General features: G+C 35.3%; 1 protein-coding gene across 2 annotated transcripts in view; it reads right to left on the bottom strand.

The window, feature by feature from the left end:
* Positions 1-14661, bottom strand: part of AGMO (alkylglycerol monooxygenase) — a 371907-nt gene that overhangs the window by 220490 nt on the left and 136756 nt on the right. For both annotated transcript variants that reach the window (XM_058296924.2, XM_058296925.2), the window contains exon 5: positions 7137-7232. In XM_058296924.2, the coding sequence (XP_058152907.1) occupies positions 7137-7232 (96 nt within the window). The remainder of the gene's footprint in view (positions 1-7136; positions 7233-14661) is intronic.

The raw sequence follows: 14661 nt of genomic DNA, 5'->3' as shown, positions 1-14661 counted from the left end.
CTTTAGAGGAAAGTATTAGTGTTGGGGAAAGGCAATTGTGTAAGCAAGGGAAAAGTGTAAAGTTGTATTGGTGATGTATGTTAACAAAGCAAGAATATGAGATCTGGAAGGATGGAGGTTAGATTCATGTAGATTGTATAGAGTTATAGCTGTAGGTAGAGTACCTTTTATGAAGTAGATGACTGAATTTGGGAGGAATATGGTATGACCTACAAAGCCAAGGAGGGAATCCTCTACAGGTAGCTGGGATCTCCGTGTATCTTTCACAGACGAATCCTCTCTGTTACCTTCCCTCCAAATCGATGTCCAGACACCTCCGGACCAGCAAAAATCCCGAAACAATCCGGTCCCAAAGAGTCTCCAACGCCGCCCAGCCGATTCCCTGCAGAAGACCCTAACAGGGATGTTCACTCAGCCGCCATCTTGCCCTTCTTCTCTGTCTACTCTTATCTCCTAGCTTCAGTTAGCTTCTGCCTTCTGTTGACTTATGGGTAATATTATTTCATGGTTCTACTGCATATTTCCTATGCTTTCTAATTTTGTGTATTTTATTCCTCTAGTTCCCCTATACTCTAATTTCTATTAATCCTTACCAAGTCTATCATAAATCTATCCTCAATGAAAAGGTATGATTGGGACAGTTGCTTGAATAGAGTGTTGCTGGGGGTGGGAGAAAAATCACGGACTGTCAACTACTGAAAGCAGTGTTTATTCTTGGTGGGTATACTTGGCATAGCAAGATTCTAATAGAATGACCACTCTGAGGCATGTTCTGATTGCAAGGAGAAGGGGAATAGAAATCAAACAGCAAGTGCCAGTCTTTGAGGTTACGTGTCAGAGGTCAGAGTTGGGGGATGCAAAGCAAATGCTAATTGAAAGGGGAAATCCAGAAAGGAAGGAAACACAGAATAGGGAGCCACAAGATCTTTGTAGGCACCTCCCTCAAATTTTGACTGACTCCTAAATTGCTCATGCATAGGGCAAGACTTTAGGAACCTAGAAACCTAGAAAAGCAAAACACTAGAAAATTGCTAAGCAGAGATTTTACCTAGTGCCTGTCACTGATGAGAGTTCAGAGTTCAAGCCCTACTAAGATAGAGGCTATGAAAACACTTAAGACAATACACTGAAAAGAACAGAAAGGAAAGATCTTGCACCTTGGATTAAAGACCACTAAGGATAAGATGTATGCCATAGGATTACATTTTTTTTAAAAAGAATTTTTAATGGCTAAAAGAGTCTAAGTGAGTCGGGAGGTCATCCTGGAGGTTACGCTCATGCAGGTCTCTGGCAGATTTCACTAACTACCACCGTAAACAAAACCCCGAACAAAAGTGCTCCTGAACCTCTTGGGGGTGTCTGGACACTCTAGGCAAGGTACATGGCCTTTTGTAATTATTACCCCTTTGGTGGACCCTATTTGGGAATAGATGTAATCTATTTTCCCAACATAACAGAGTTAGACGCATTTATAATTTGCCTACTCATGATTCTTCTATTCCTTTTATTTGAACCTATAATTATCATTATACACATTGAATATATGTCTCTGAGATTGAAATCTTTGGATTGTTCTTATGCTCGTTGAGCCCTGAATTCCCCCAGAGTTGTGACCAACTCTTACTCTCCAGTTCTTCAGACTTGCTAACAAAATGCTGATGACAGATAAATTCCAGCCCAAAAAACAAGGAGTATCTACAACTGCAAGCAAAAACAGTTCCTCCCATTTGTCCCAAAATATCTAAGCCTCCTCTCAATCTGAAGCATGAGAAAAGGTATCATTCCAAATAACTCAAGATTGAGGAATGAACAGATATAAGGGGAGAAGGTGACCACGGACCAATGAGGATTAATTGTTATTGTAGTTATTACCATGTGGTAACAGAAGAATTTGTAACAATGATATAAAGACAGTGAGTGGTTACAAGAGGTTCAAAAGGGTAAGGGAGGGATGAATAGGTGGAACACAGTATATTTTTAGGACATTGGAATTGTTCTGTGTAATATCGCAATGATGGATACATACATCATACATTTGGAAAAACCTATAAAACTGTACAACACTAAGTATAAACTTTAAACTACAGACCTTGACTAGTAGCAGTGCTTCAATATTGGCTCATCAGTTGTAACAAACATACTACATTAATGTAAGATGAGGGGGTTATATGAGAATTACCCTATGCTTCTTTTTAAACTAATCAATTTTATTGATACATTTTAATAAGGAATAAATCAATCCAAAATATACAATCAATGATATTCAGTATAATCACATAATTGTGGACCCATGATTCAATTGTTTTCAGAGCATTTCCATCATTCCAATAATAATAATAATAATAAAAACAAAAAACTTATAACCTCTCAGTCTCTCTGTGCTTCCCCTGCCACACACAACTGCTATCTTGTTTTCCTCTCTCCAGTTCATTTGTATTTATATTTTGTGAAATAGTCTCATTTATGCAGTATCACCCATATTCATATTTCACATGACGTTTCACTATTATATAGCCCCATGTTACATTTTTTTTTTGCTTTCCTTCTAATAATATATATGACCTTAGACTTAACCTTTAAACCATTTTCATACCGATATAATTGCTCTGCTAGTTCATTTCTCACTTCATGACTTTAAAGTATATTACTTAGCTACAGTAGTAAAAACAGCATGGTACTGCCATAAAGACAGACAGATTGACCAAAGGAACTGAATTGAGAACTCAGAAATACTCCCTTACATCTATAGTCAATTTATTTTTGACAAGGCCGTCAAGTCTTCCCTGCTGAGCTGGAACAGTCTATTCAACAAATGGTTCTGGAAGAACTGGATAAACACATACAAAAGAAACAAAGAGGACTCCTATTTCAAACCTTATACAAAAATTAATGCAAAATGGATCAACAACCTAAAAATAAAGTGACAACCATAAAAATTCTAGAAGAAAATGAAGGAAAACATCTTCAAGATCTTGTGGTAGGCAGTAGTTTCTTAAGCCTTACACCCAAAGCACAGCAACAAAAGAAAAAATAGATAAAGGGACCTCCCCAAAATAAAACACTTTGGCACTTCAAAGGACTTTGTCAAAAGGGTGAAAAGGCAGCGGACTCAATGGGAGAAAATATTTGACAATCACATATCTGATAAAGGTTTAATACTATGATATATAAAGAGCTCATACAACTCAACAATAAAAGAACAAATAATCCAATTTAAAAATGAGCAAAAGACTTAAAAACACAATCAGCCAAAGAAGAAATACGAACGGCAAAAAGACACATGAAAAAATGTTCAACATCACTAGTGGTTAGGGAAATGCAAATCAAAATTACAATGAGATATCATTTCATACATATTAGAATTGCCATTATTAAAAAGTCAGAAAACTATAAGTGTTAGAGAGGCTGTGATGAGACAGGAACACTTATTCACTCTCGGTGGGAATGAAGAATGGTACAGAGAGTGTGGACGATTATTTGGCAGTTCCTAAGGAAGTTGAAGATAGACTTGCCATGTGACTTGGCAATACCATTACTGGGTATATACCCAAAAGACCTGAGAGCAGAAACACAAGCAGATAACTGCCCACCAGTGTTCATAGTGGTGTTATTCCTGATTGATGGACACCTGGATAAAAAAATCGTGATGTATATACATGATGGAATATTATTCAGCAGTTAGAATAAATGAATTCATGAAGCATATGACAACATAGATGAACTTAGAGGACATTATGTTGAGTGAAGCAAGCCAGACACAAAAGGACAAATATTGTATGATTGCATTATGATGAGCTAAATATATTGTGTAACTCACGGACTTAATGATTAGAATATACATCATCAGAAAATCGAATGAGGGTAGAGAATGAAATGCTGAAAGGTTAATCTGTGCAGAATTTGTAAAAAGGTTGTTTGCAAATCCCCTATACTTTTTTTAAAGATTTATTTTATTTATTTATCCCCCCCATGGCGCTTGCTTGCTGTCTGCTCTCTGTGTCCATTCGCTGCACATTCTTCTGTGTCTGCTTGTCTCCCTTTGTTGTGCCACAGGCGTGGGCCATCAGCTCTCCCTGGGTTTGCCTTCACAAGGAGGCCCTGAGAAGTGAGCCCAGGTCTTCCCACATGGTAGATGGGAGCCCTATCAGTCGAGCCATATCCACTTCCCTCCCCTATATTTTTCATGTATTATTTCTGAAATCTAAAATGTCTTTAAAAATAAAGTTTAGTATGAATTCAAAACTTCTTATTTTCATCTTTAACACCCATGCACCCCTCAGAAAAATACTTAGCCACCCATGTGTTCTTCTAGATGTATATTACACACATATATATCAACATGTAAAATATATGATTGTTTTCTCCTTTCTAATATAAATATGAGCATGCAATATAACCTGCTATGCACCTTGATTTATTTTGGCAGTGTATCCACAGCAGTATATAAAGAGATTGCATAATCTTTCATTTGAGGTTTCAGTTCAGCAGTATAAAAATCATTGACTCAAATGGATCAAATCTTCAATACTAAAAAATAAAGTTATTTTTCTTTGATATTTCTATGTCAATGCATCATGAAATATGTGAATGAAAAATATGAGAGTAATTTTAAGTTAATCACTGAAAATGGATAATATTACTATTACTACTTACTACTGAACTGTGTAAACTCCACTAAAACCAAAATATCACCTAATATCCTAGAAAAATAAGTAATTACCATATATAAATTTTATTTATTGTTTAAAACATCCATAAAATAAAAGTTTCTTTTTTGCTTTTATTAAATTCTCAAGAAATAAGTTTAATTGAATACCTGCTATAGACACTTTACATCAATGAACACAATCCAACAAAAATGTAGTCACAAAAATTAAGCAAAAGACTACAGTTTAAAATAGACAGTGAAACTTTCAAAAAGAGAATGGGAATAAACTACCTGTTTCTTCATCAAAGTAATTAAAAATAAACAGAAAACAGCAATAGCCTATTCAGCTTGTTTTATGACCCATTTTCTCTCTCAAATGCAGTCTTTTAGAAATATTTTTTAACTTCTCATTCTAATTTGATTGACTGAAAGGGAGTTTACTCCTCTTTTACTTTTAGAAAACCAGTACTTCCTCAAGGCCTTACTCACTTTACTGAAAGACATGATCCTTATGGATGTTAGCAGAAATGAAACAACTGTAAGTATCAAACCTCCGGTCAGGAATCTGCAGGGCTCTTTAACATTGTCATGCCTGCAGTGATACAGTTTCTGGGAATAGAGATCCAAGTATGATGCCCAAGACTAAACAGTCCCCAAGTTGTGTGAAGAAGTAAACATACTTTATTCTCAGTCTAAATGGGTATTTCTCAAGAACGAAACCTATTGCTTTCAGTTTTCATTTTTCACTTCTTAATCTGATGCATTTTAAATTTTAAGTGAAAAAGTAGGACAAACACATGATGAAAAGAATTTTGCAAAGCAATGATTACATCTTTTCTCCACTTGGGTTCTCAGTACCACTTGCCCCTTTCTCCAGAAGCAACCACAGTTACCAATCTCTTAGACCTACTTCCTGAATAATTCTATTATTTGTAAACAAATGGGAGTATGTTTTATATAATAATTTAATGTAATCGAAAACACAGCTGTGAAAAATCTCAGGAATATATTTATAGCTAACAATATAATTTTAAATTCCAAGATCCAAACCATAATTTACGAAAGAATGCTCCTGTCTCTCATGAAGCTTAATTGTAGTAAGTATACATGGTAAAGTACTTTCTGAAGTGTGAAACACAAGTGAGTACTAATATATTGTTTTCAAGTTGGGCATGAAGCCACCTGGAGGCTTTGAACTCAAAAGAAATGGGCTTCTCCCACTCCCTTTGTACTTGTCGGTCTTGGGATAGAACTAAAGCCCTAACTCATGGACCTCAGAGAGGGACACAGGAAGAGGCGGAAGTTACTTAGGCACCATTGTTCTGCATGGAGGCTAATACCTGACCCAACACAGGGCATGACCTGGGGCAGAGCTGCTATAAAAATCTAATTCTCCTTTAACCCCTCCATGTAAATCATCAGAAAGCTTCCCCCTACTGATTTAAACAAATTTGGTCTTTGACCTCTAGAGTCAGAACTGGCCTCAACAACTCTTTCAGATGGTTGTGGTACTGGCTGTCTGATGGATGTCAACTATCATAAAATGCAATACCATTTCATGACAGATCTTCATGTAATGTTATATACACACAAAGGATGGAAACAGTCTCTTTATTCCAAGTGATAATGATAGTATGAGATAAATGCAGATTAACGAAATAATCTATGTGATTTGGCATTTAAGATAGTTGTGATTTGCAGTATTGTTCAACCAATTGCAGCACCTGTCAACATGCTTGCTTTAGTAACTTCAAAGCTTTCAATTAATACCAAATGCTTGATAGGGTTCTCATATGTATAAGATTTTTTTCTGGGTATGTGATCTTTTGATATTTAACAACCAGATCAGTACAATAGTTCATAAACCAATCACATGCTTCATGATCTGTCTGCAAACATTCAACTTGTGGTTTTGAGATGCAACAGAAGACCCCAAAATTATATTTATTCAGTTTTCTGGCACAATAAACAAAAAAGTACAGTTTACATTGAACACCTTTTAATAAAGTTATTTTAAAAAACTAAAGTCTATAATTAAAGCAAGATTTGCAATAAAAAATATGTGGATAATTTCTGCAATCATTAAACATTTTTCAATGAGTTCTTACTGTGAGAGTGTATGTATGTATATATCTGTGTGTATGATTTAAATTTCTATCTCTAAAGTGAAGTAATTTCACCATCCTTTGGTAATCAATATTTAATAAACTGCAATACAGGAAGATATTTTATTAAATATATTATTAAAATGTTTTGGTACTTAATAGTTCAAAAATTGTTTTATTTAATTGAGACCAACTGGCCTCATTGCTTCTTATAAACTTTGCCATATATATTCAGTTAAAAGGAATAAAAATGAACAGATGTTTCTCCTTAAAGAAGGCAGACAAAGATTTTTCTTACACAATAAATCAGCTGCTAGTGGATTTCCAGGACATTGCTTCAGGCTAACTATTTAGGTATAAAATTTAAAAAACAAAACTATTACCTCTGTGTGGATCCAAAATTGGTAAAGGAGATTAAACTGAAGATGAACAGCATATACGGATGGAGGAATGAAGAGGGCCAAGGGTAAGTAGAAAATCTGGAGGATTAAAAAATATATATATTAAAATTCATATGTATGATTTCTTAATATAAAGATATACTGATATCACAGGCCAAATGTTATGAGTGTCTACTTCTTCAGTAAATATACCTTATTCTACATATTTTCCTGTCATATTTGACTTTGTAACATTAATTTTTGACACAGTGTTGAAGTTGCAGACAAGTTGGAACTAAGTCCACTGGACTTCAATTTCATATTTAATACTGCATAGTAAAAATATCATATGTGGTGTGTGTTTTCTTAATCTCAAAAAGGTTGGACGTATTCCCTGAAGTAAAAAAAGTGTTCTTTTTTCCCCACAAAAATCCTCACTTTCATTAACTAAAAGAAATGTAGGTGTGTCTTTACATCTTGACATATTATCTGGCTTTTTCAATAATAAGAATATAACGAAAGAAAATAACTTGACAAAGGAGAGGAGAGAAGAACATATTTTCCCTTTTAAACTTATTTTTATATGATTGATTGAGGGTAGCATAGATCCTAAAATTTTCTTTAAAAATTATCAAGGAACAAGCTATGATATGGAGCTACAGTGGAAACAAATTTTAAAGGTCCACATTTCCTAACAGATGGAAATGCCTCTGCCTTGGAAAAACAACTTATGCTTAAACCACAGAACTGGTTAGAATCAACTAATAAACACAATCTGCTGTGTTTTCCTAATGACTTTGATGCCCGAGAGTGGTTTCATGTTGGAAGTAAATATTTTATTAATGGAAAGCTAAATAACTAAAGAAGACTAAGAAGAATCCGAATTATACTTTATATTTCTGATTTTGCAGTGTCCATATTTCTAAACAACTATTTAAAATTTTTCTTCTGAATATTATTTTACTTCTAAATTATTTCAAAGTTTTTTTCCTCAATTAAGCAAAATGTCATTTCAGCAATTTTAATAATGACTATTCATTTGAAATTGGTCATTTACATAAAAACTTCTGGTTTTTGTTTCTAAACTTAAGTCATGAAAAGATTCAACTGTAATGACAAGCAGGGTCAGTTTTTTTAAATTTATAAATGGATTATTAAGCAATGGATTAGATTAACAAGCAACGAAAGAATATTCAAGAGATCCATTTCTAACCCTTATTTCTACCACAGACTCCTTAGGTAATTACAGTGTGTTCTTTAGCTTCTCTAGGCTTCAGTTTCCTCAAATGAAAGGGAAAAAGGAAAACCATTTGAAAATCAACCATCCTTTCTTATTTACCTATAGTAAAGAAATATTTTATTTGAATAACTCAAATCTTCTTTTTGTTTGTTTCCAAAATATCTGTGATACTTTGATTTTTTGGTAACACATTCAAATAATTCTTACAAAATGTTAGTACAAATCCTTGCAACAAATATACGGACTAAAATTTAAGTGCTTTAAGCCAAGTGATGTTTCAAATCTCCTCTTTGTGATGTGAGCAAAAATGTAAAACAATTTATCTTGGATGCTTAATAAATAGTTTTGTTTGAAAAGAGAGTACATGTAAGATGAATAGTTACAATTCCTTACAATGTCCCAAAGTGCGAAGAAATAGTTCCTGGAGATAATAATGAATGTTATGGAAACGTGCTCCTGTAAAGTGGTAAGTTAACCAAGTTTTCTTTATTGCTGGACTTCTCTGAGCCTTTACTATGATAATGTGAATCACAACCCTATGCGCCCATAGAATACTTTCTTGATTTTCCCATAAGATAAGGCTTCCTAAAAATCATATTTTATGAAACAATATCTCAAATCCTATAAATCAGTAAATATAATATTAGAAAGTTGAGCTTACCATGAATTCTAAATAATCACATTTCTAATGAGTACTAAAGATATAGTTCAAGAACTAATTCACATGAGTCACACAGAAGTTAATTCCATTACTGATACAGTTTTATAAAAAGAGTCTAATGATAATCAAGTTTCTAAATTTCTAAAATTGGGAGTAGGTTAGGAAATGTGGTCCAGATTTGAGAACATTCATTCATCTTCCTCTTTCCTCTGATCTTTGCATTCCCTAATCCTCTGCAGTTTTTTTTTTTAAAGATTTATTTTATTTTATTTAATTCCCCCCCTCCCCCGGTTGTCTGTTCTCTGTGTCTATTTGCTGCATCTTGTTTCTTTCCTTGTCCGCTTCTGTTGTGGTCAGCAGCACGGGAAGTGTGGGTGGCGCCATTCCTGGGTAGGCTGCACTTTCTTTCACGCTGGGTGGCTCTCCTTACGGGTGCACTCCTTGCGCGTGGGGCTCCCCTGAGCGAGGGACACCCCTGCATGGCAGGGCACTCCTCGCGCGCATCAGCACAGCACATGGGCCAGCTCCACACAGGTCAAGGAGGCCTGGGGTTTGAACCGCGGACCTCCCATGTGGTAGACAGACGCCCTAACCACTGGGCCAAGTCCGTTTCCCTGTAGTTTTTAAAACCAATTTAAATGTCTTTCCCAACATAAAATCTCAAATGACAATAAGGTTTTTCAGAAGAAATACCTCTTTAAACTCAGAGTACCTCTCAGCATCTCAGTCAGGGCACATTTTACTTTTTACTAAATATGTCCATTTCTGTTGTACATTCAAGCCCACGTAATTATGACTTGGGGGACTTTACCCTTAAATTACACTGTCTATGTTGGGTTGCTTTATTATCTTATGATAGAAGTCCACGCATCGGATCATTAAGGAAAGAATAAGCTAGACCTATATGTGGGATGAGAGAATGAGGATAGGACCAAAACTGACCTTTCCACAACAAGATAGAAGGAGAGCAGATTTTAATTCGTTCACCAAGTGAAGGGAGCAAGCAGAAGTTGTGTGAATCATGAAGCAAGAAACAGCATGGTATTAAGAGAGAACTGCAAGAACTTTGGCATTTGTTGGAAAGTGGTGTGGCAAGAATTCAGACTGGACCCTGGGATTCTTGGACAGAACCTGGGGAGTCTGATGACACTACAACAACGTGTAAGCTGGTGTGCATGAGGGGAGGCATGCATTATTCTGAACAAATGATCCACAGCTTGTATCAGGGTGTATCCAGTGGGTCTGTGACTTCCCCAACTATAAGAAGATAATTTAGACATTGGTCAAATTAGGGAGGTAGAACCTTTTAATGCAATTCTAAGGAGATTGGATTTATCCTAGGTCAAGAAGGAGCCATTAGGGATTTTTAATCATGTGGAAAATACAAAAATAAGTTTGGAACTTATTTCAATAACTCAGGGACAAATGATGCACTTTTTACTAAAGTAGTTGCCATGGTGAAGGAGAGGCAGAATAGGAAAAAAGACAATTATTTAGGGAATTATTTAGATTTAGGAGGGACAGAAGGGTATCAGATGACAACCAGGAATCTGGCTTAGATGATTGTCTGTTGGGTGATACTGTTCACCAAGACAGAGGAAAAGGAGAAAGAATAGGTTATATAGTTCAACTTGGGGGATGCTGCATTTGAGTTCTTGAGGGATGAGCCAGGGGAGTTGTTGAGCAGTTGGAAATGTGCGTCTGGAATCTGACAGCAGTCTGGGTGGAATTTGTAAGTATGAGTGTCACAGATACATCAATTGTATTTGAACCGACAGGTATGTCCACAGAGGGAAAAGAACAGACAAAGATGCCATAAGAGGGGTAGAAAATTATGTTGAAACAGAATAGTCTCAGAGGTAGGAAAGATCCAGTACTAAAGTGCCACCAGAGAAAAATGACAGATTTTTTTTAAAAGGAATAGATGACTCCCAATGAGCGTTCAAGTAACATAAGACAGGTATTGAATAATGACATTGGATTTGAAAGCATGGGTCAGAGGAGCAATAGACATGGAATCCAGATCTCAATAAGTAAAAGAGTCAATCAGAGGAGATAATGAAATAGAAGTAGAGGTCACATATTTCTGTCTTTTTCTGCTAACAAGGAAGGAAAAGGTGGAGGTATTCCTTGAGTAGAACACTAGAATTAAAAAGGGAATTTTGTTTATATTTTTAAGATGTGAGAGACTTGAATTGTGATATATTCAGAAGGAGACCGTTGAAAGAAGAGGAACAAATGCCAAGAGTAGCTGATGGGGCAAAACCTAGGAGAGGAAATAGTGTAAGAGCAATATCACCAAATTAATTATTAGACCTACCAAAGAGCAGAGAACACCTCCTACAAGACTAGAGTATTTCTTAAACACTTTCTTACATTTCTTAAAACCTATGCACTTATTCACAAGCCTTATTGAAGATATGTGAGCAGGAATTAGAGAGAGGGAAAACCTGAAAAACACATAGATTTCAGTGATTTTTATATAGGCTTGTTGGTTGCCAGAAAGGGGCAGCAGTGGAGAGGAGATTTTTAGAACACTGCTGAATTCCAGAAAGTCATCAGCAAGGTAGGGGGGCAGGCAATGGAGCAGGCTCATGTTTACGACTTGGTGAGCATCACTGAGGGTTCAGCAGTGTCTGGAAACCATACCCGGAGGGGCACCATACTGGCCAGCTGGTTCTGGAAGACACCTAAGACTCAGCAGCCTGGGTGTGGGAGTGGAGACGGCAGATGACCGGATCCGTGCACGACTTGGGGATTTAAGGGCAAATAAAACAAAAGGATGTGGGCAGCCTGTGCTTGCCAGAGAGTCATGGAACTTAAGTAGCTTAAGTCAGTTGAGGTAGGACGTGAACCAGGGAAGGGATGGCAATCTGGGAGAAAAATCAAGGGATGAGGGAGGAGAGTTATCTATGAGGTTGAGCTGAGAGAGCTGCTCAGCAAAATGGCTGAACGTTAGGTGTATAATTATTTTGAAAAAATGACAAAAATTTCTTTTGAGCCCTAGGATTCACTTATCATGCATTTTAGTAGACAAACTATTTTAACATTCTCAGTGTCTATATGTCTAAGATCTTCATTATTTTTATAATATTAATTGAGGGAAATATCAAAATACTTATTAGTATTTCTTTTCACAATTGGGAAACTAAACAGTGAAGAATTAAGTACCATGTCCCATACTCCTCAAGTGCATGATTACACAGAGACGCATATGCTCTGATTGCAGGGAGAGAATACTGATCTCTGTCTTTAAAACATATCTTCTTAAATGTTTGCAATATTTGTGTTCCTATTTAGAGAGACCTTATTTTAAGTAACATAGGCCTAGCTTTTCAATCCATTTCACTCTTCTTACTCATTTTCCTTTACCCCATTCCACGTTCTCACACATCTAATATTCCAGCCATATTCATACCAAACATTTTAGTTGCTATTTCCTAAAAATATCATAATTTTCCATTTACACTGACATTGGTCCTTTGCTCTGATATTCCATTTCCAAACTCATTCATTCATTCATGGCAAAAGTATATTCAAGATTTAGCTTGAGCATCTTTTCTTCTGTAATACATTCCATGACCCACTCCAGTTCCCAGTGCAAACACCACTTTCTAAAATTTCACCAAACTGTATTACAGTTGGCTATTTACCTTGTTGAATCCCTTCAAGGAAAATGAGCACGTTGTGAACAGAAATCCATGTTTTACTTATCTTTGTACGCCTGATCTCCCAACAGTGATAGATCCTGCCAGGCAAGAGTGTGTATGGAACAAATGAGTGGGTGCATTTCTTAAAACAATAACATGTAAAGAGGGTTGAATATTTCAGCCAATTGTTTTTTTTTTTTAAGTTATAATACTGTTTTATTTCAAGTTCCTCAATTTGCTTCCCTTATTTCCCCTTCATTATAAGGACTGCAAATAACTATAAGATTTCTGTAAAGTATAAAAAATCAGAGAATAATTTTATTTTTAAAACACTTCAAAATGTCCTGGTAAACTTCAAAATAATTCCATTTTCCTGACTCATGGTAGAATTGAGACTCCAAGACTGATAAAGACTCAAACTGGCAGAAGGTGTCATTTATATAATATGTGGACATAAGCTTTGTCTCATTAGCTGTCTTTAATTGGTGGTGAGGGGTGGAGAAGGGATGCCTTGGAGTTTTGAGACAAGGTCGTCAGAGTTTTGTTTCTTTACTTCATGGCAGGGGGTTCAAGGCATGATTTCCTTCTGTGACGTAGAGTTAGAGTTATAAGAATTTTGTCCCTAGCACACTCAAATGTATTACACCAAAGTTGCTAGTCTCTTATGCCTTTATTTGTTCACATTTGCCTTTATGTCACTCCAACTGCTGCAATTTGAAAAACAGACTTTGCTTATGTAGTTTGGCAGGGAATATTATGTAATAAAAAATCTAAGATTTCACTGAAGTTGCCTCGACATTCTTATATGTAATATAAAAACAGTATCTTACATGTGAATAATACTTGATATATTTAAAAGGATTTACATACTCATTATTTAAGGTGATCTTCAAAATACCCATACTAAAAGGCAAAGCAAATATTAAGAGATCCATTTGATGTGTTCACCCAGACTGAGGGACTGATTGATTTGCTCACAGTGAAAAAGCTGGTTAATAACTCAGCTAGGGCTGGGGCTCAGGTTTATTTATTCCTAGGCAATTGTTCTTTATTATTTCCTGAATATACTAAATATATATATAATGTTCATAATCATTTATTCACATGTCATCTAACTTACGGTAATAAAGTTGTTTTATCATTAAATGTTAAAACTATATTTCACTCCTATGATGGTGAGTAAAATTTGCTTCATTAAATTGCTAACATGATATAAATATAATTTGTTAATTCTTTTATAATTAATTTCTATACCAGATTAGAAAACAAAACAATTTTAATGATTTAGAGATATATCAGAGCTAAAAAAATTTAACTCTTCTTCTGTCATTAAAACTGAATGTATTATCATTAATTTAATATGTTTTTAAGAGAAATACTCAGCTCTTTGATTGCAGATGGCTTATAATTTCTCATTCAGTACTGGCTTCATATATGAAAAAATATGCCAAAATATCATTTATTACAAGAAGCAAATGTTATGCACCCCGTACTCTTCTTCCTGGGGGATCTACAAAATTAAGAATGTTTACATTTAATTTGTTTTATACATTGTATCATTATCAGTTGCACATTAGCCTTATCAAAGTTAATTAGCAAAATATTTCCTTTGCCACATTTATTTTGACAACTATAAAACTTCTTTTAGTCATTCATGTAATAATGCACATTTATTAAATATTGACTCTGCATCAGGCACTGAATATATGAAGGATATAGCAGTGAATTAACCATACCTAGATTCGTTTCTCTTAAAGTGGGCAGGCTTGTACAAAAGACCATAACGCAAAACAATAAATTCTATAATAGAGATATGCAAAGGTTTTATGGGAGAACAAAAGAGAAGTGGGCATAGTTAGGAGGGCAAATGAAAGAGAGGAATGAACTGAATCTTGAGGAAAACAAAAATTGGAGGGAAAGGGAAAAGATTTTTCCAGGCAAAAAGAGCAGCATTATGATGTATTCTCAAGACATTAT

This window comes from Dasypus novemcinctus, chromosome 5 (assembly GCF_030445035.2).
Source record: "Dasypus novemcinctus isolate mDasNov1 chromosome 5, mDasNov1.1.hap2, whole genome shotgun sequence".
NCBI lineage: Eukaryota > Metazoa > Chordata > Mammalia > Cingulata > Dasypodidae > Dasypus > Dasypus novemcinctus.
This window is presented reverse-complemented; position numbering and strand designations above follow the sequence as displayed.